Source organism: Mya arenaria, chromosome 8, assembly GCF_026914265.1.
Source record: "Mya arenaria isolate MELC-2E11 chromosome 8, ASM2691426v1".
NCBI lineage: Eukaryota > Metazoa > Mollusca > Bivalvia > Myida > Myidae > Mya > Mya arenaria.
The window spans coordinates 23323903-23345542 of record NC_069129.1 but is presented as its reverse complement, the minus strand read 5'-3'; the positions used below and the strand labels follow the sequence as shown (position 1 = coordinate 23345542).

General features: G+C 35.2%; 1 protein-coding gene across 4 annotated transcripts; it reads right to left on the bottom strand.

The window, feature by feature from the left end:
* Positions 1 to 440: 440 nt before the first annotated feature.
* LOC128244754 (uncharacterized) lies at positions 441 to 21344 on the bottom strand. 4 transcript variants are annotated; one of them, XM_052962811.1, is made up of 3 exons: positions 21229 to 21344; positions 14116 to 14243; positions 5070 to 8934 (listed from the first exon to the last, which is right to left on the bottom strand). In XM_052962811.1, the coding sequence occupies exon 3, from the start codon at positions 8847 to 8849 to the stop codon at positions 5766 to 5768; it is 3084 nt and encodes a 1027-aa protein (XP_052818771.1). In that variant the 5' UTR covers positions 8850 to 8934; positions 14116 to 14243; positions 21229 to 21344; the 3' UTR covers positions 5070 to 5765. The 4 variants fall into 4 exon arrangements, with proteins under 4 accessions (XP_052818773.1, XP_052818771.1, XP_052818772.1 ...); XM_052962813.1 differs by lacking the exons at positions 5070 to 8934; positions 14116 to 14243; positions 21229 to 21344 and adding exons at positions 441 to 1203; positions 13775 to 14066; XM_052962812.1 differs by lacking the exon at positions 21229 to 21344 and having other exon boundaries at positions 14116 to 14514.
* Positions 21345 to 21640: the final 296 nt, after the last annotated feature.

Here is a 21640-nt window from a genome sequence, read left to right as displayed (position 1 = left end):
TAAACTTATTTATTTTACAACGATTGTGAAACAAGTTATCAGAACATAACTTCAATCAACCTCGTTGGCACAATGTTGCGCGAGAGTGTGGTATTGTATTGTTGGGGAAACCAGAGTACCCGGAGGAAACCCACTTGTCCGATTTGGTGAGAAGCGAGTGAAATCGTTTCCTAGTTGATGTCTATTAAGAGTGGCCGTAAAAATGTTCTACTGCATCTAGGCTCACACACAACCTCCCAATGAGAGGCGGTAACCTAAACAACTCTAACACTCCCATCCCGAATAACAATTGAATAAAGTCAAACTATTCATTATAAGAGTATATACATGCTATACACTTTCCCGCACGTAAATATATATGAACAGAAAATCATGTACATATTCTACTAGTTTATTATGTTTAATTAAGCATAGTAAGCAATTCATCTTATGCGGCAAGAGCTATGGAAATAGCAACTGAACCATACAACGAAAGACATACTCCTATAACATTATCCATGGTAATCCTCATGATATTCTAACATGCAAACACGATTTTTTCTCTGTCAGAGCTCTTAGCATCACATACAGACCGTATTTCAAATACTTGACAACACCATCAATTTATGGTATTTTTTCCGACAATTTCATGAGAATGTCTTTAGTTGTTTTTCTTATTGTCTTATTTGACAAAATGCCTTGTATATTTTCGCACTGACGTTCCCCCAACAGTTCATCAAAGTTCAGTGTAACTTGAGGAACTGATGTGAACATCGTCGGAACACGAATATCAGGGTCAGTTGTAATCACAATCAGTCCGCCAGATTTTTTCTCATGAAGAGCTTTCTGCATCATGCTATATCGATGTTTTAATTCGGGAGTAGGTTGGTCAGAACTTAACAATGCTATATAATGCTTCGAAGAGTTCATAACAAAACCTAAACCTTCCAGTTCTGTCATGCCAGGAATAACGTCATTTGCATTCAATGTCACAGACAAACTCATGCTGTCTAAAATGCCAATGAAGAATTCCCCCGATTCTATATTCTCCGTTTCGCAGAGTACGGAAATGTCATACTCATCGCTTGTGCATTCATCTTCGACATTTTGTGCCCCAGTGACTGTTGTTGAGTGCAGGTTGAAATCCAAAGCGTTGCGCAATCTAAGCCGGGCTATTTCATTTTCACTCTTTGTCAAAGCATCAAAAGCACCCTCGATGTGAACCTGTAAGAACAAGTTCTCATTCAATTTGCTGTGTCCATCTGGTAAACACATGACTGTGTCAAACGCAAGGGCAGCATTATTGTAGTCCTTTTTCTTGAAATGATTTTTAATCAATTTATCGATTACTTCAATTTCCTCGCCTTCATCTCGGACGCTTGTTCGCAACTCATTCAAAATTTTAATAGCGCCATCGTAGTTTTTCATTCTTTCGTAAAGAAAACATAAATCCTTTAGGGTTTGTTTTGTTTTGCCCCTTCTTTCAAGGAATTGTGCGAGTGTCGGCGCCGCTACCCAACAGTCTTTAAGCCAGGGGATTTTGGCAACAATCGTGCACGAAATTTCTACGCAACATTTCAAATAGTGCACCATATCTGTTTTTAACATTTCTGTGTCTGCCGTATCTGTTGATTCTATTATTTCGGCGATACAGTGTGCTGCTTGCTCGTATGCATTTGAAAGTTCCCGTGACGTCAATGGGCGAGCTGCTTTACAGAACAATGGTTGCATTGATTGTGTTAATTGAACCGTCACAAAATATTTGGCAAAGGCGCTTATTCAATTTGGATAACGTTAAAGACATTTTGGAAGGTTGACAAAAGGAGTTTGATGAAAGTGCAAAATTGAAATTAAGAAATGAGCAGTGTGTGTATACGACCTGATATATTACGTCACAAATGCTACGTCGGAAGGCAACATTTTGCTTCGAATGGTGGCTTTTATAAAACAAAGATATTTTTTTTTTACCTTTTAAAATGAACGGGATGTCTATGTCGCTGAAAGAGTCCCGCCTTCGTTTTTGTTCTGAGTTTGATAAGGTGATAAGTTTCCTCAAACACTTACACTTCGGCAAACCTCTTTTCAAAATAATATTTTGACAGTGCTACATCAGGTGGCGGTTTTGTGAAAAGCTTTGTCGACGTGTTTTGAGAAGCTAAACTCTCAATCAAACTCTAGTATGCACACACTGTGACGAAGGAGCAAAGACAATTCAAATTAGCGCAGGGATGATGGCTTTTTGATGGCGACAGGATTTTTCATAAGTCTTGTATCTAGATATACCTGGTGTCGCGTAAACGCGCGACCCATAACGACAGGATTATTCATAAGTATTGTATCTAGATATACCTGGTGTCGCGTAAACGCGCGACCCATAACGACAGGATTATTCATAAGTATTGTATATAGACATACCTGGTGTCGCGTAAACGCGCGACCCATAACGACAGGATTTTTTATAAGTCTTGTATCTAGATATACCTGGTGTCGCGTAAACGCGCGACCCATAACGACAGGATTATTCATAAGTATTGTATCTAGATATACCTGCTGTCGCGTAAACGCGCGACCCATAACGACAGGATTATTTATAAGTATTGTATATAGACATACCTGGTGTCGCGTAAACGCGCGACCCATAACGACAGGATTTTTCATAAGTCTTGTATCTAGATATACTTGGTGTCGCAAAAACGCGCGACCCATAACGACAGGATTTTTCATAAGTATTGTATCTAGATATACCTGGTGTCGCGTAAACGCGTGACCCATAACGACAGGCTTATTCATAAGTCTTGTACCATACCTGGTGTCGCGTAAACGCGCGACGCATAACGACAGGATTCTTCATAACTGTTGTATTTAGACATACCTGGTGTCGCGTAAACGCGCGACTCATAACGACAGGATTATTTATAAGTATTGTATCTAGATATACTTGGTGTCGCGTAAACGCGTGACCCATAACGACAGAATTATTCATAAGTCTTGTATCTAGACATTCCTTTTGTCGCGTAAACGCGCGACGCATAACGACAGGATTATTCATTAGTATTGTATCTAGACATACCTGGTGTCGCGTAAACGCGTGACCCATAACGACAGGATTATTCATAAGTCTTGTATCTAGACATTCCTTTTGTCGCGTAAACGCGCGACGCATAACGACAGGATTATTCATAAGTATTGTATCTACACATGACGTCTATAATGACAGATGATTCATAAAAAACATTGCTATAGCCATCCTAAATATGTCAATAAATAATGTTACAGTATCATTCCATCCATGATTAACATTCCGGTTATTTGCTCAATTGGTAATGTTACACTATCATCCGTCCATGATTAGCATTCCGGTTATTTGCTCAATAGATAATGTTGCACTAGCATCCGTCAATGATTGACATTCCGGTTATGTACTCGATAGATAATGCTGCACTACTTATCAGTCCATGATTAATGGTGACGGTTATTTGCTCAATACATAAAGTTACACTATCATCTGTCCATGATTAACATTCCGGTTATTGCTCCATAGATAATGTAACACTATCATCCGTCCATGATTAACATTTCAGTTTTTTGCTCCATATATAATGTTGCCTTTTAAACGTTTTGTATTATCACAGTTGAATATTAAGTTGTTCGTTTTTATCATTTTATCGCTCCTGTTATGTGTAACACATTTGTAACGTACGAGGACCTTAAGTCGTCGAGTTCTTAAAGTTGCATTTTTTTCAGTAACGGTTTTCTTCACTTGAATGCTTTGAAGTTGTATTAACACGCTGTCGTTTAAAATATAAAGTTTGGATGGAACCATTCATCGGATTTCTTCAAACATCCATTCAGTTTCCCGTTTAAGTAATAACTTTATTATGCTTAAAGAAAAAACTTCACTTTAACGTTTTGTTACTCAAAGTCGAACATATTCAAAGAGCCAATCAATTCCAGGTGTTTTGACCATGTTTAAAATCAATATCCAAATTTAAAAAAGTTGATGAAATTCTTCACTTTTCAATTTTACTTTTGCAATTACAGTTACATTCTCTAGTGCAAAACCAATACATTTACAATAAATCTCGTGATGAGTTAACGGCGTACGACAATGTACCGGATACTAAGGGCGTTTTTGTTGATACCAAACCAGTTTCAGTTTTGGTGTCAATAGTTTCAGCAGTTTCGATCTCGGTTTTGATAGTTTGGCTTGAAGTAACAAATGGTTTTGTGTACAGTTTAAACAACATGGTGGAGCTACTGCATGTAGCCATTATTTCTAATTATAAATGTAACCTTTATCATTTAGCTCATTTGCCCATTAAAAGGCATTGTTATCAAAAGGAGTGAGTTTTAGCAAAGGTGATTGATCACTTTCCGCCATGTTGGTTTCAAAGTAGACTAGTTTTCGGATGGAACGAACCGATGAAACCGCCTCCGGTAGGGGTTTCGATAGTTTCAAAAACCGGTTTCGGTTTTCGTTAAAAAAACGATAAAACTGGTTTTGGTTTTATTTGAAACTGTTACAACAAATGCACAGTTCATGAAACCGATATAAAACCGAAACCAGTTTATAACCAACAAAACCGCCCTAAGTGGCACTAAGGTCCAAGGTGGACGAGATATAGTCATTACCAAGGTGATATTTCCTAATGGCTTCATTGAGCCTTGGCGTGCAATGTGCCGAAACCCAAATATTTCTAGCGAGGCGACTGCTATTTTCATCGAAGGAAGGAGCTACATTTGATATTTCTTAACTGTGTGGCTGTTCCAGATACTTTTAAACTTATTGAATTCGTCGTCAGGTACTTCCAGCTGCGCAAACATGTATCCGCAAGAGGTCAGGAACCACAGCAACTTACAGACGCCAGAAACTAAGATCTCGCTTTTCATTGGATCCTCACTTCAAACAAAGTCTTGAATTATATAAATTGTTTAAATTTCATATTTATCAATTTGATATATTGTGTTACCAAGCAATGTTTGTCCATATTTGTTCACCAAAATGCGTTATCTTTCCTAGCGATGCGGTCAGTTAATTTGTTTTAAACCATTAACAATCAGTCGATGATTGATGCACTTATGATATAACAATTTAAATTGATTTAGGAGATGCATTAATTCTTTGAGGTAAATCTTTTAACACACTCTAGTAAAAGATTGTGACTTATTGATCCTTGTTGAAAAGTCTAATTCATTAAACATCTATTAGTTTAACATATTTTATTGAGCAAAAATAAACATCATTGCAATATAAATACATAATCAACTGCAATATACAGCAAAAAGATATCATTGAAAATTTTATACCAATTTCGTTTCGCTCGATTTTTACAAAGGCTGCTATCTCATCTCATTCAATAATATAAACCAGTACTGGTGTCAATTTTGAGAGGCCATAAGAAAGTCCCGCCGGGGGGTACGATCTTACAAACTCTTCGTTGAGAGGCGGACACTTAACCACTGGTACACTTTCACCCTGGAGAAAACTTGCAAGAAGTCAAAAAATTCCTTTATAATATGTTATATAATGTAGTACACTATTTACAGAAACAAAGATTTACAAAATAAGTCATCAAATTGAATTATTAACTTTCTTAGTCATGTGACGATGGTTGTATAGATAGTCTAAACTGAAACATACAATGAAAGACATGCATGCTCATGATATGACTGGTAACATTAAAAATCTTCTGACATCCAAACACGATTGTTTCCTATTGCAGTCAGAGCAGTTAGCATAAATATTATTTATAGGAAACCGTACTTCAAACAATTGACACGACCACTCATGATGGTTTTTCCGACAACTTCATGAAAATGTCTTTAAAACATTGTCTAATTGGAACACTTGACAATATGTCTTGTATACTAATACTCTCACCTTCTTCAAACAGTTCTTCAAAGCTCAACGTAAGTTGAGGCACTGTCTTGAACGATGTCGGAACATGAACATCAGAGTTTGTTGTTATCACAATCAAGCTTCCAGTTTCCTTTTCTTCGAGAACTCCCCGCAACATGCTATAGCGATGTTTTAATTCGGGAGTAGGTTGGTCAGAACTCAACAAGGTTATGTAATGCTTCGAAGATTTCATAAAACGAGTTAAACCGGCGTGAACATTCCTGCCCGGAAGAAGGTCATCTACATTTAATGTCACAGACAACCCCATGCTTTTTAAAATGCCAATGAAAAATCGTCTTGATTCTGTTTCCTCCGTTTCGCAAAGTACGAAAATGTCATATTCATCACTTGTGCATTCGTCTTCGAGATTTTGTGCCCCAGTGTTTGATAATGATTGCAAGTTGAAATCCAAAGCGTTTCGCAATCTCAGCCGAGCCATTTCAGTTTCACCCTTTGTCAAAGCATGAAACGCACCCTCAATGTGAACTTGTAAGTACAAGTTTTCATCCACTTTATTGTGTCCATCTGGAAAACGCATGATCATGACAGATTCAAGCACGGCACTATTGTAGTCTTTTTTCATGAAGTAGTTTTTAATCAATTTGTTGATAATGTCAATTTTCTCACCTTCACCACTGACAATTGTTTCCAAGTCTTTTAAAATTTCAATAGCGCCATCGTAGTTTTTCATTTTTTCGTAGAGGAAACATAATTCCTTAAGATTTGGTTCTGTTTTGCCCTCTCTTTTAAGAAATTGTTCAAGTGTAGGCGCCGCTTTCCAGCAGTCTTTCAGCAAAGAGTTTTCGGCAACAATATAGCACGATATTTCTACGCAACTTTTCAAATATTGTACCATATCAGTTTTTCGCAATTCTGTGTCCGTCGTATCTGATGATTCTAATTTTTCGGCAATACAAAGTGCTGCTTGCTCGTATGCATTTGAAAGCAGAACCAAAGAACATCGTTTGTTGTTAAACATGGTCTTAAATGCATCCAGAGCTTTGCTGGCGTCACCCAGTTGTCTATGGTATAATCCTTTGTCGTAGAGCGCTGCCACATTATCCATTTTAATAGCTTTGTCCAATAGGATATGAATATCGGCTGCCTGGACAGGTGATACCTCCGGGTTTATATGTGGAGGCTTTTGGGGGCTTTTTATCATTTGCATAATACGCACTTTCTCTCTTGGTGGCTCCAAATAGGTTTTCTCTACCATTGATCTACTCCGAAAATATCTTTGTCTCGAATTGCAGTGAAAACCTCTTCCACGATCGTATTGCTGACCCTCAGAAAAACTCCTGTTGTATCTTTGGGATATTTGCCCTCTGTAACCACGGTAGTTATTTCGTGTATCATATCTGCCATATTGTTCAGATTGCAAATTTTGATATTCATAATTATGATCAGGATATCTGCCAAACTGTTTTTTTCGAATCGTGTGTTGGGTTGAATTTTTCTGCAAAGATGAGCTGCTAAGGTGTTCACCATGAACTCCTCGATATTTCATTTTGTTCTGAGAATCATGTCTATCAAAAGTTTCACTTTCCAGTGTTTGATGATCCATACCGCTTTGTGGCCTGTTTGTTCTCTCTTGAAACGAACAGCGCAGACTAACTCTGGAATTTGACCCAGGTGATTCTAAAGACATATTTCTAAATTCGGACGGCAGAGAGTATCCAGGCTCATTATTCATTCCCGAAGCTCCTTGTTGATTAGAGTTTGTAGTTTCCGCACTGCTTTGTTGTGCAATTATTTTCTCTTTAAAAGGGCAACGCGGGTTATCTCCAGAATAGATCCCCAGACCAGAATCGTAAGTCTTTCCCGGCGTTCCTTGTGGGTAAGAGTGTGCAGTTACCAGAGTGCCTAAACTTTGACCATGTGTAGGATGAAAATCAAGTCGTCTCACATGATCATTTTTCGTGGATATTGCTGATCCAGGCCTGTTACTCTCCATCTCAAGGTCACGCATTAATGACAAGGCTAAGTGATGGCAAGCATAGCTTGTTGGCTTTATTGCAACTGCTCGTTGTAAAAGGTCTATGGATATGCGCAAATAGCTGACTTGTTGATTACTAATATATCGATAATATTTTCCGCATCTCTGTAGAACAAAAGCATCGGATTTGCTCAGAGCAACAGCTCTATCAATAAAATCAACAGAAGATGTCTTTTTTGCTGGAAAAAAATCCTTTAGTCCTCTTTTGAAATCTGATTTATTTCTTTCGACACATTGCGCCAAAAGTCCAATTTCTGCCAAAGCACGCCCTTTAGCTGTTTTTAGGTTAGGACTCTCTGCGGCTCCGTCTGTATTCACGATGTTCTGGTAAAGTTTGAAAATTTCTTTATAGTTCTCTACAGGAAGCTTGCATGCGTCCAAGTTATTTGTCATATGTGACATTCTTTTCTTTGTCATCGCTAAGCTGAATGACCAAACACATATGTTTTCCTTCCATCTAAGACAGCTGGATTCAGTTTGCAAAGGCTGTGATTCCTTTAACACTTCGGAAAAAAATGCTACTGCTTTTTCATAGAGTTGCATTCCAAATCTTGTGAATGCATGTCCTTTTTCCGCCTTTGCAACAAGAACCATTTCTTTTATCTTGTATTTTTCTTCTAGTAATTGTATGTCAGCTTTAATGTTCAGTATGTTTTCCTGACGTTTTAAATTCATGTAAGCTCGATTTGAGATTGCAATTAGGCTTAATTCTACTTTTTCACTCTCACGAAGATGTTCAGTCGCTTTTTCATAGTCCTCAAGTAGAACATAGAGAAAAGTCAGCAAATTATGAGTGCGACAAAATAATGTTTTACTATACATGTCATTTTCATCCGTTAACTCGAGCTCGAGTCTTGCAGTTACACTCAAAATGTTGGATTTTTTGTTACGAACAGCCTTTTCTATATCACCTTCGCAGTCAAACAATGAAGGAAAACGAGCAAGGTCCTCCTTCAATTTATTCAGTACTTCCATTTCTTAAACCGTTCCTTGTCCAATTATCAAAATCACTCCCCTCCTACCAGTTATCTTATGGCATTGTGTCGGAATCCAATAAACACTTAAATGAAACGAAAAATACGCTGATAAAACATGTGTAAAACTGAGCCATAAATCGAGGCTAGACGTTCAGCTAAACTATAAAAAAGGCAAGGGTGTTGTCGAAAACAAATTGATCATTTGTTCGTCGGATTTGCCGCACCTAAAATTCGAAAAAAAAAACAAAAAAAAACAAAACTTTTTTTTGCGCCCGCACTTACTATTTGGCCGCGCATATTATTATTTTTTTTTTACTTCTGAATTTCCTCTATTTTCTGAAGTTTTTTTACTTAAAATTTGAACCTGCAACGTCGACTTCGCCTTTTTTTGAAGGTATTTCCATGCTTTACATTCTCTGCGAGCAAACTTTCCTCGTGTCAGGACAAAATCAGGTCCGGGTAACCGCAAAACAGCCGATATTTGTTGACAGTCTTTTTTGTCGGGAATATTTTGCAGGACGCACCGTTGTTATCTTTTTCCGGTATTAATTTGCAGGATACTTTCAGTTTTCGTTAATGTAAAATACACATTTTTAATTGAAAATCAGTGCCATAGTCAATGGATTATAGTCTTCAGTAAACAACAACAGTTTCACAGCGTCGAAGGCAATAATTATTTATGTGTGTTTTAAGTAATTCATTGTTTTGTACTCAAAATTTAGTGTTAAATAATAACTAAATCAGATTTTGAGTGCAAAACTTATATTAAAATACACGGACACTCGACTTACAACAAATGAACATGTTTTCGTGAGTTATTTTTTCAATTCTAAAATGCATTTCTCAGTTTTATACTCGTAATTGATAAAAATAGAAGGACTTGTAAATGTTTCAGAAACAGTCTGTATTTATGCACCATTCAATTGTAACCATGCCCCCCCCCCCCCCCGGGGTTGGCTGGACCGAAAGTCAAAGTCCCCGCTATTCCCCGGACCTTGGGGGTCGTGGTTACAATTGACTAGTGCATTACACATACAAGTACAGTATAAAAATAACATCAGTAAAATCAGAAAATAAAACCTTTTATAAGTAAAATGACTGTTTTAATTTTCTCAATTCTTTGTTCTTATCCACTTGTTTTCTTTGATCGATTTGTAGTAAAGTGGCCTGTTATTAAAGTGGCCTGTTTCTTACGGGCATTGAAGCTATGGAGGGTGTCATGATTTTTTTTTCAAGGCACGGACCTATAAACCATTGGTTCGTGGTAAAGGCGAGGTCTTGAAAGGGAAACATCTTTATTCCACCACCTGCTCTAATATAATGACCGGTGCCACATTTGCAGATTTGTTTAATACTGCTTCAATTGTGTTGTCCCGCAATTTAATCGGCAGTGTCTTAAGTAATAGTAAAGCACTGGATCTTATTGCCATTTGTTATATATTGAGACAGATTTTCATGTGATACAATCAAAACCTTTTCATTTATATTTAAACTAAGAACCTATGTTTGCAATTAAAAAGCATTTCTTGACATATTGCATGATAAATTTAGTAAAAAATAAACTTTTTAATTTTTATTTAATTTTTCGCCTTGCGCTCGCCTCTGAATTGCCTTAAATTTAAAAAAAAGTGTGTGTTTTTTTTCGCTCGCTCGCTCCTACTTTTTTGGGCAAAATCCGTAGAACAAATGATCAATTTGTTGTGGCCTTATGACTACAATAAAGCACATTCGGAGCCAAACAAACGCATATGTATTTCTAATTTAGCCTACTCAGTGCTAAATTGGCCACATTTTGGAGCTGTCACTAAGCATTCTCAGTGACCTTTAGGTAGTCAATGAAGCATGTTAAGTTAAGGAACACTGGGAACATGAGCAATATACATTGAAATACATAGCTCTATTTATTTAAATGTGTGTAATATTTAGAGATAGCAAGTGTTTGATTAGATATTAATGGCGGCCATCTTGAATGCCATGTTGGATTTCTTGGTTCTTAATATGCATAGGTTACACGAAATTAAGTTCAACACTTCTGCAATACTGCAACACATTCAATGCTTGGTAATAAGCATCAACTTATTAAAATATAGGGTAATTGGCTCTTTAAAGTGAAATTATGGTTGCCAGAGCAACATACATTTTGTTTTTGAGTAATATTTGCATTTGAAATAGGTCACTCTAACATCTTAATATCATTATACATCAATAGACAAGATATTTTTAAGGTCACAGTGAATACCATAACGATATATTAACAAAATTACGGGAAAAGCGGCCATCTTTTATTTTGGCGGCCATATTGGATGAATCCATAGTGAGTCCAGAGCTTGTTTCAATCATCTTCATTTTTTTTTGCCAGTGTAACAAGTTTTATAAAATTTACCCAATGCGCACATTTTTTTCACAATATCACCCGACTAATATTTCTCTGTGTTCAGTAACTTTTGAATGATGTTTTAAAAAAATGTAAAAACAAGTGTCATTCCAATACTTATTTACAAAGGCGGTTTTGTGTGAAAGATACCTTTGATATAAGTACAATGTAAATGTTTCACTTTGAAAGACATATCATTGCTAATAGATTATAACTATTCTGTAATGGACTTCATATTGAAATAAAAAAGCAACTCAAAGTGAACGTCAAAATCATCGGAATGTCGAAATGAAAGTATATTCAATATCGACTTTGGTATATATATATTACTACATAAGTTTTGACATGATTTCATTTGAAAAAAAATAAAACATTAATATAATCACTTTTAACCATAGTTCTATTTAATACAGTGTGGGGTATGAGTTAGTTTGCAATTGTTTAAAATAAAAAGAATATTGCATATAGTGTAACATTTAGATTTGACCTTGTAACCTTGTTCTTGACGACACGTAACCCAGTTTCAAAGTAATATAAGAATTAATTAAGGCAAACATTATGAATAAGAAGTATTATATTGACCAGATATATTGCAAAAATTTAGCCTAAAGATGGTACACAATGCTTGACTTAGTGACATAGTTTATGACCCAATGTGACATGTTTCAAACTAAAACAAGATTTCATCGAGGCAAATATTCTGATAAATTTTCATGAAGATTTGAGCGCATATGTTGTTTCTGATTGCTCCTGGTTGTTTTACGGTTTGCTCGTATGACCTTGCTTTTGACACCATGTGACGCAGATTTATAATATTCCAAGGTTACATCTAGGGGAACATTTTGATCCCATTGTGAACAAAGTCCAATCAATACCATACAAGTATTTGGTTTCGGGAATGATTTATAAAAGATTTGACATAGTCACCTAGTTTCTGACCGCTATGAACCAGTTTCAAACTAATCAACGAGTTCATAAAGAAAAAAAACATTATGAGTTTGCTGATTTTTTAAGGTTAGCATTCTGTCTAAGTTTCAACATAGTCTGACCAATTACTACCGAGTTTCAGACAAAAAATCTACGAAATGACCTAGTTTAAAAATCTTCCAAGAGTTCATAAGGGGAAATTTTCCGATTACGTTTGATGAACAATGGACTAAACTAAATGCTTAATAGTATGTTAGTATAGTATAGTAAAAAGTTTGAACATAATCTAACCTATCCCTACCAATATATGGTTTCAGAAAAAAGAATTTTTCTAGTGTGTTCCATTTTGTTTCTAAGATTTGACTTGGTGACTTAGTTTTTGATCCAATTTGAGCAAGTTTTACAAGCGGTCGAGATTCTATCAAGAGAAACAATCTGACCAATTTTGAATATATTAGCTGACCAATCCCTTGATCCCTACCAAGATATGGTTCTGGACAGGAAAGAAAAAAGCGGATGAACGGACAACGTCAAACAATATACCCTCCCGAAACTTCGTTTCGGCGGGGGATAATTAAGGTTACATAGTAAACTTTGATAATGAACTTTTATAAGACCAAATATCTCCATTTTTGCATATTTTTGTATTCCGACATTAAAAAATGCTAGGTTTGGGATTTCTTACATTGACCTTCAAACGAACTTGACCTTGACGTAGTTAATGAAAAATGTAATGAGAGAAGTAATATTCTTGTGAATACTCAATTTATGGCGGCCATTTTGAACTCCTCGGTACACACCATCCGTTGGCAATTTATGTCACCAGTTTCATATACTACAGAATCTGCCGAATAGTTTAGTATATAACTCTTGTTCTATTAAAATAGCATAACACCCCATATATTTGTAATTTCTCATGCCACCAACTTGGATTTAACAAATTCTCAAGATCCACCAAGTGGCCAAAGTCACACCACGCAACATATTAAAACAATGTATATTAAATTATTGACACTTTTGTTCTCACCAATGGGGACTTGGAACCTTATAAAATTTATATGTACGTTTAATGAAATCAAAACCTTTTAAACCAAAGAAAATATATATTCGATGACCATAAGCAAACAATTTTTTGAAAGCAAAAGGGTTCCCGAGATATGCAAATATGCATACTTGTGCATAAGTTGAATTCGGTATATTGCATGCACCTGATACATTCTAAAATTAATGAAGACCCACAGCAGTATGACTCATTGCTTGGTATTCACATTTTAGACCAAACAATGTGTCATACCACGGTAATGTGGTCACGAGAGATACTCGTATTACATTAATCAATTGTAGGGAGTACTGTTTAGATTAATCATTGAAGTACGCCATTTTGTAAATCGTTTATAATATAGACAAGGTAACTGATAATAGTGGATCTGTTTGTGTTGTAAAAATCTGGCCGTCACATATAGATATATTATAAATTTAACAACATAGCTGATACCTACCTTAAAATCAGTTTTTATTATGTTACGGTAGGTTGAAATATCGTAATTCATGTAAATTAAACTTCCAGTCGTTGAATCAGGTGTTTATCTCCATAAATAATAGTTAAAATGGATAAAACTTACCTCGAATATCATCAAGAGTCTCGTTAATTGTTCACGTGCCAATTAAAATAGTTAATCTTAATCTATCTTAATACACAAACGCAGATACAATAACGTACAAGTTTGCATGTTCCTTTACATGTTCTAGATTATTCGTTCTTTTTCAAAAAATAGTGAACTTTCGTTTTGCTCTCTATTCCCGGTATTGACAAAAAAGTTACGTCAATTGAAAATAGATACGAAAGCATATTCATGCCACTTTGTAAGGTTTTTCCTTAACCAATAGCGACATAGTTTTGTACAATTTGTCTGATAAACAAACATATCCGTCTTTCCAGCATATTCCAGAGTATTTAGCTTACCATAAAATCCAATTAGCTGCCAAAAGCATGTATTAAGTCTTTTCCTGTAAACCGGTACGCTGTTCGGGCTACAGGTTTGGTTGGAGAAATAGGCTATAGTCTTTCCACCTTTTTAACTGGTCTTTCACCTAAAATGGACAAATATTTACATTGTTCCTTAACTAAAATGATACAACACTTCACATTCTAACATATTTGTTAAAATATGCCAATTTTCATCAGAGGTAAAAATACCCCCGCCCCCCATAAAAACAAAAACAACAACAACAAAATAAATAAATAAAAAAACAACAAAAACAACACACACACACAACAACAACAATAACAATAACAAAAACCAACAACAAACAAAGCAACCCATTTTAAGACATTATTTAGTACAAGATTTAAACATTATTTGGAATGCAAATAAAACCACATCATCAGTGTTTTGAAAATATGAATTGTATAATAGTTACTGACCTGCATAGTAAATTTCTCATGGAGTGATATACAATACAGTGTCTGTATTACGCTTAGACACATTAGTTTTATATGGTTATTGGTATTGCAATACGCCATTTTGCAATATCGTTTGTAATATATATATAAGGTTATTGATAATAGTGAATCTGTTTGTGTTGTAAAAATCTGCCCGTCACATACATATAGATATTATAAAATTAACAACATAGCTGATACCTATCCTCAAAATCAGTTTTGATTATGGTATGGTAGGTCTTAATCAAGTCATCCCTGTACATAAAACTTCCAGTCGTTCAATCAGGTGTTTCTCTCCATTGATTATAGTTGAAATGGATTCAACTTACCTTGAATATCATCAAGAGTCTCGTTAATTGTTCACGTGTCAATTAGAATATTTAATCTTAATTTATCTTGATACACACATAAAGATACAAGTTCGTACCTGCATATGCTCTCTTATATGTTCTAGAGTATTGGTTCTCGATACCCGGTATTGACAAAACAGTCACGTCAATTGACTATAGATATGGAAGCACATTCGTGCCACTTTGTAAGATTTTTCCTAATTCCGACATAGTATTGTACAATTTGTCTGATGGACAAACATATCAGTCTGTCCAGGGGAGTATATAGCGTACCATATATTCCCATTATCCGCCAAAAGCATGTATTTAGTAAACTGATACAACATTTCATATTTCAACATATTTGTTAAAATATGCCAATTTTCAGAAGAGGCAAAAATAGCACCCCAACCCCCACCCCCATCCCCCCAAAAAAATTAATAAAAAAAAAATTAAAAAGATAAAATAAATTAGTCAAAATTTAGGACAAGATTTAAAGCTAATTTCGAATGCAAATTAAATTTCATCTAATCATCAGTGTTTTGTATCTAAAATTTGTATAATAGTTACTGTCCTGCAAAATAAACTTCTCATGAAGTGATATACAATACACTATACAATACAGACTGTATTGCGCCTAGACACAATTAGTTTCATATGGTTATTGGTCAGACAGACAGGGATCTCAAAAAGTGTAACAGCTACTCTCATGAAAGCTTAAAAACATATTGATCACAAAGGAACGTCCGGCTAAGGGATTAAATTATGAATGAGTTTTGATAAGGGTTTTAATAACTATGCGCACGCCCAATTTGTGGAATTCGTGTTTATTTATTCAAGGACTCTATTGTCAAACCAAATGAAATGTCAAACAAAACTGCAGGGGCACCATAGCCGATATTAATAAATATTATTCTGTCGTTAAATGACTTTTAGTACTTTTGGAGCTAGATGCGACAATATTTTTCGGAAAGAAGGACTGACTGACGGATAGACAAACGTTATGTCGCTGTATGTTATCTGTACCGTATGATGTACTGCTTAGACTAGATGCTGACGCGGACGATGATGTTCGACTGCGAGACCGACTTCGACTAATGAAACTCCTGTCTCGAGAGTGGCATTGTTTGCCATGAATGTACGAACATGTTGTGTTCATACTTGATGATTACATTTCGGACTTGATGGAGAACACTGAGATTTTTCCGCGATTTTGTCAATAGTTTTGTGCTATTTGTTTTGTAAAACACAATGTTAATGATACAACTGATGCACCTTCAGCAGTTGTCCTACTTGGAAGTAATAAGATTGCCAAACATGAATGATTGGTTCATAATCGTCGTTAATCGGCTTTGACATTTCGGCTACTACAAAGAAACAGTTATTCTATATTCACAGGGCATGTTCGTTAAAAGGTCGGTTTTAGTCCGACATGTTCCTCAGTAATCGTGCGATTAAGAATGGTCTAGTTATATAGGCGTCCGCCTCTCGCCCAAGAAACTGTAGATTTCCCATGGTCTCTTAAAATGAAATCAGTACTAGTTTCTTTCCAGGAAACTTACTCGAGCGTCAAATTATATTAGGTAGTTGTCAGGTATTGACAAAAGAGAGCTAAAATAAACTAATATTCAAATAATCGTGCGACTTGTCGCAGGTAGAAGTTTGTCAGTCGTACGATTTCATAAATATTTAGCGAGGCCTTTAATTCTGGCTTAATTAAAATGCTTCCTGTGTATGCTCCTTGACTAAAATGCGAAAAAAGGACGAGCGTTTGCATCAAGATCTGGTGTTCTTGATTTATTGCAGTATATATTAGAATATAAACGCCATTTTAGGAAAAAAGTATTAGAAATGCAATGAAGGTTGTTTAAATAGTGTTTTTTGTGTTGTTTACGTTTTTTGTTTAACGCTATTTAAGCAAAGAGGATAGAGCTGTTTAATCAATTTATGCATTTCAAGAGAAACCTTAAACTTGAGAACGATTGACACCCAATGTGAGAGTGCCATACGGAATGCTACTTATACCATGGCCTCCTGGCTTGGAAGCGCCGACACTCGGTCAACGTTTGAACATAATTTACAGGGAGGAGCTTCTTGTTGAAAAAAAGACTCTCAAATTTCGTAATAGTGTTTCTTTTTATGATATTGGTGTTTGATATTAATATATGTTTTATAGATCCTTTTTTAGAAAATGATAATATAACGAACAGCTTACAGACGTCAGAACCAAGATCATAGCCCTCATTTGATCGATCATGGCTTCAAACAAAGTCCAAATACAAATAAATCAGTAGTTGAGTGGCAATATTAATCAACTTAATATATTGTGTTACCAAACATTTTTTGTCAATAAATGGTTAATAAGATGAGTTATATCCTTCAAATTAAATGTTATATGTAACATATATTTATAAAGTGTACAGCTATCTTTACACTGATTGCTCTCCTAATAAATTAGCAATTAAGATTAAATTTAGGATAATAAATTTTGTATCCATAATGTCTATCTTTAACATGGGCTTCAGTTAACAAGTGTTTGATTTATAATTCTTTAATTTTATGGAATCGGTTGTACCTTACGGGAAAATGATGAAAAAAGGATAAATTTAGAAGGGCATATCAATTAATAACAATAAGTTTATACTAATTGTTTAAGATCGATTTTGACAAAACATGATTTCGTATAGAATCTATCTTGAGTGCGTTTCTTACTTAGAAAACAATATTGTTGTCCATTTAGAGAGACCATGAGAAGGACTACTGGATTGGTCCGAACACAACCTCTTGGCGACTTGAACCACTTGATCACTATAATCCTGAATAACTGTTGAAAGAAACCAGAATATGCATCATACAAGTAAATACATGTAATACACTTGCATGCGCTTTTATATCAATATAAATCATGTACATAAATTATTAATTAATTATGTTAAATTAACTTTAGTAAGCAATTTCGCTATAGGAAATATGACAACGGGAGAAGCGTTAACTAAAATATACAATAGAAGACATAATCATAAGCCCTTATGTACTGTAATCTTCCGACTCTTTTGTCATGCAAAAATAATTATTTCCTATTAATGTCAGAGCATTTAGCATGACCTAAGGAAACCGTACTTCAAAGAACACAACCACCTATTCATGATGTTTTTCCCGACAACTTTTGGGGAATGTCTTTAAATTTCTTTCTCATTGGCACATTAGACAAATCGTTCTGTATATATAACCTTTCTGACGTTTTCCCAGAAATTCTACAAAGTTCATCGTAGGTTGAGGTACTTCCTAGACTAAAACATCGTCGGAACACAAATTTTAGAGTCAGCTGTAATCACAATCATGTTGCCAGAATCTTTTACTTCAAGAATTCCCTGCATGAAGCTATATTGATGTTTAAATTCGGGAGTAGGTTGATTAGAACTTAACATAAAGCTTCAAAGAGTTGCCATTACTATACTGTCCAGCTCTATGCCGCCCGGAATAGCATCATATTCATTTAGGGACACAGACAACCCCATGCTGTTTAATTCCTACGATTATGTTTTCTCCGTTTCGCAGAGTACGAAAACGTTATATCGATCACTTGTGCATACATTTTTGAAAGTTTGTGCCCCAGAGACTGATTTTGATTGCTGGTTGAAATCCCAAGCGTTGCGCAATCTAAGCCGAGCCATTTCATGTTCACCCTGTTTTCGTCAATGCATCAAAAGCACCCTCCATGTGAACCATAAAGTACAAGTTCTCATCAACTTTGTTGTGTCCATGGTAAACACATGATCATGTCAAATGCAAGCAATGCACTTCTGTAGTCTTCTTTCATTAATTAGTTTTCAATTCGTTTGCAAGTCTTTTAACATTTCAATAGCGCCATCGTAGTTGTTCATTTTTTCGTAGAATAAACATAAATTCTTCATATTTGGTTCTATTTTGCCCTCTCTTTCGATAAATTGTTCTAGTATCGGCGCTGCTTTCCATCAGTCTTTAAGCAAAAGGTTATTGGCAACAATCTTGCATTATATTTTCATGAGTCACTGTCTCGGTTGATTGTCATATTTCGTCAATATAAACTGCTGTCTGCTCATAAGCATTTGATACCTGAATCATTGAACATGTTTGTCTCAAAACAATTTTTTAAATACGTCAAATCTTTTTAAACGTATAACGTTGTTTGTTTATCGCTATTTAAATATTTATCACCCTTGCATACAAGTGCATTCCAAATCATGTAAATGTTCGATTTCGGCTTTTGCTTTTGCAACAAGAACCATTCTTTAATTTTTGTTAAGATATTTTAATATTTTTATATCATTTACAATGCTCTTGATATCTTCCTGACGTTTTAAATTCGTATAAGCTCAATTAGTGACTGTAATTAAGCCCGTTTCCACGTGTTCACTCTCCGCTTTTTCATTATTCTCAAGTACAAAATATAAAAAACACAGCAAATAATGAGTGCGGAAAAATATGGTATGACTGTGCATCTCATTTTCATCCTCGGAGTCGAGCTCGAGGTATATTTTTTTAAATTTAAATTAGTTCTATTTTTTGTTATAAACATCTTTTCTACATCTACTCTTGGGTCAAACAAGGAAGGAAAACAAGAGCTGCCGTAGGACAGCACGCTTGACTATACGCCACTTTGTCTTAGAAATGAATGCATCATTGATGTAATACGTATATGTCAAGTACATTTATCAGTGTAAGGTATTATGCCACTTGAATGAACAGCATCAATATATTTGTCAGACAGTGATTGTGACTTTTACGCTGCCTTGTATGTGATGCAAAACTAAATAGTATGCAAGATTGGTAACAAAATGAAAGCATTTTTTTCTTTGAATAGTCAAGCTAAAAACAAATTAAAAAGAAGGAATTAAACAAAATAAAAATAAAAAAACGAACAAGAGCCATAATTTGTATTAAGGATAATATGGAGTTGTGAAACCGTAATGTGTGTTGACCGCGAACAACTGTGTGAAGTAAAAAGTCGATTGAATGCACGTTATTGGAAATTTGAGTGAAAACTCCAAGCAGCCCTAAAACTTGAACCAAATTTTCGTCGTTCAATGGCCATACTGTGTTTTTAGGATGATATTGAGTAATGCAACCTTATTGTGTGATGGTCCTGTACAATTGATTAAAGTACGAAGTGAAATGAAAAAAGGCTATGGAAGTTCTTATTGAAAATCCCAACTTGCCGCCTAAAACTTTAAACTTCAACCTAGGTTCCTTAGTCAATCAGAGGCTATACTTTGTATCTAGGATGATATGGAGCTATGCAACCTGATTATGTGATGGTCTTGAACAATTGTTTGAAGTATGAATTGAATAGAATAAAGGGTATTAAAGTTATAAGTGAAAATCCCAACTTGCCCTAAAACTTTAACCACACGCCGACACAGACGCCGACTACGGGGCGAGTAGTATAGCACTCCTTATTCTTCAAATAGTCGAGCTAACGAATTAGGTCCTCTTCAATAAGTATCGAAACAAGTTGTATACTTATGCCAAATATCTTATGACAACAGTTCGAAATCCAATATACACAGAAATGAAACGAAAAATACACTCATTCGATACCTTGTTAACAACTCATTGTTACAATGAACATTAAATGGAGCATTGCTGTTATTTGATACGGCGCAAAAATATAATCGGGTGCACTGAATACAGAATTCCTCTTATGAAAACGAATAAGCTTGTTACGTGACGGCAAAAGGAGGTGTATGCACATTTTTCACTAACCATACCCCAAGTATTAAGATGTGGAATCTAATGGGTTTTTTTGTTCATCGACATCAATCATTTAACCAAAAAATGCTATCAGAGTAAGATTGTGCATTATATTAAATGACATATATTTGGTAGCTGAATGACACCCACTAACGCGATAGCAGTGGCAGTTTTGTTACGTAAGGGGTCATAAAAAGCGCTCTAATTAAAAATTAATGCATACACGCATATAGAGAAATCATACCCAATTATGTTGCAAATATAATATACAATCGTTTGACGTATCTTTCAATTGACTACTTCCCTGTTGAGAATATCATGAAGTCCGTAAGCGCAAGTTAAAAACTCTTGAAATATTCATGAACTTTGGAGAAAAATGTTACATGATTCATGAAGTTTTACCAATAGGTTGTTCATGGACACTTCATGAATTGCAGTCTTGAACATTTGGTGGATTTTAATGAGCTTTTCATGAATTTTTATGAAATGCTCTTGAGTGTTCATAAAATTCATATTCTCAACATGGTAATTGCTGACTTTTAAGGTTACAAATTATATATTATGAACATACCCACAATATCGTCCAGTCTCGTAGTACTTATTCACGTGTCAATTAAAACATATTAATAATTATAATGCACAGAGAAAACACTTTAACCGTACTTGTATGTTAACGTTGAATTGTTCTAGACTATTCGCTCGTTGCACATGATTTCCGGTATTGTATCACTTGACAACAACGAAGTAACGTTAATTGGCGGGTCTTTTGAACAAACTATGAACGCAAATAGGCGCGTTCTGTTTGGCTAAATTGTATATTAGATGCGGTTGTGGATCCAAACATAGTTTTGTAGAATTTGTTTATTGAGCAAACATTAAAATATGTGTCTTTGGTGTAGTTTTTAGCGAACGCATTAGCCCTTTCGACCAACATGTATGTAGTTTTATTCTGTGATAGAGAGCAAAGTCAGCAACTAGTACAA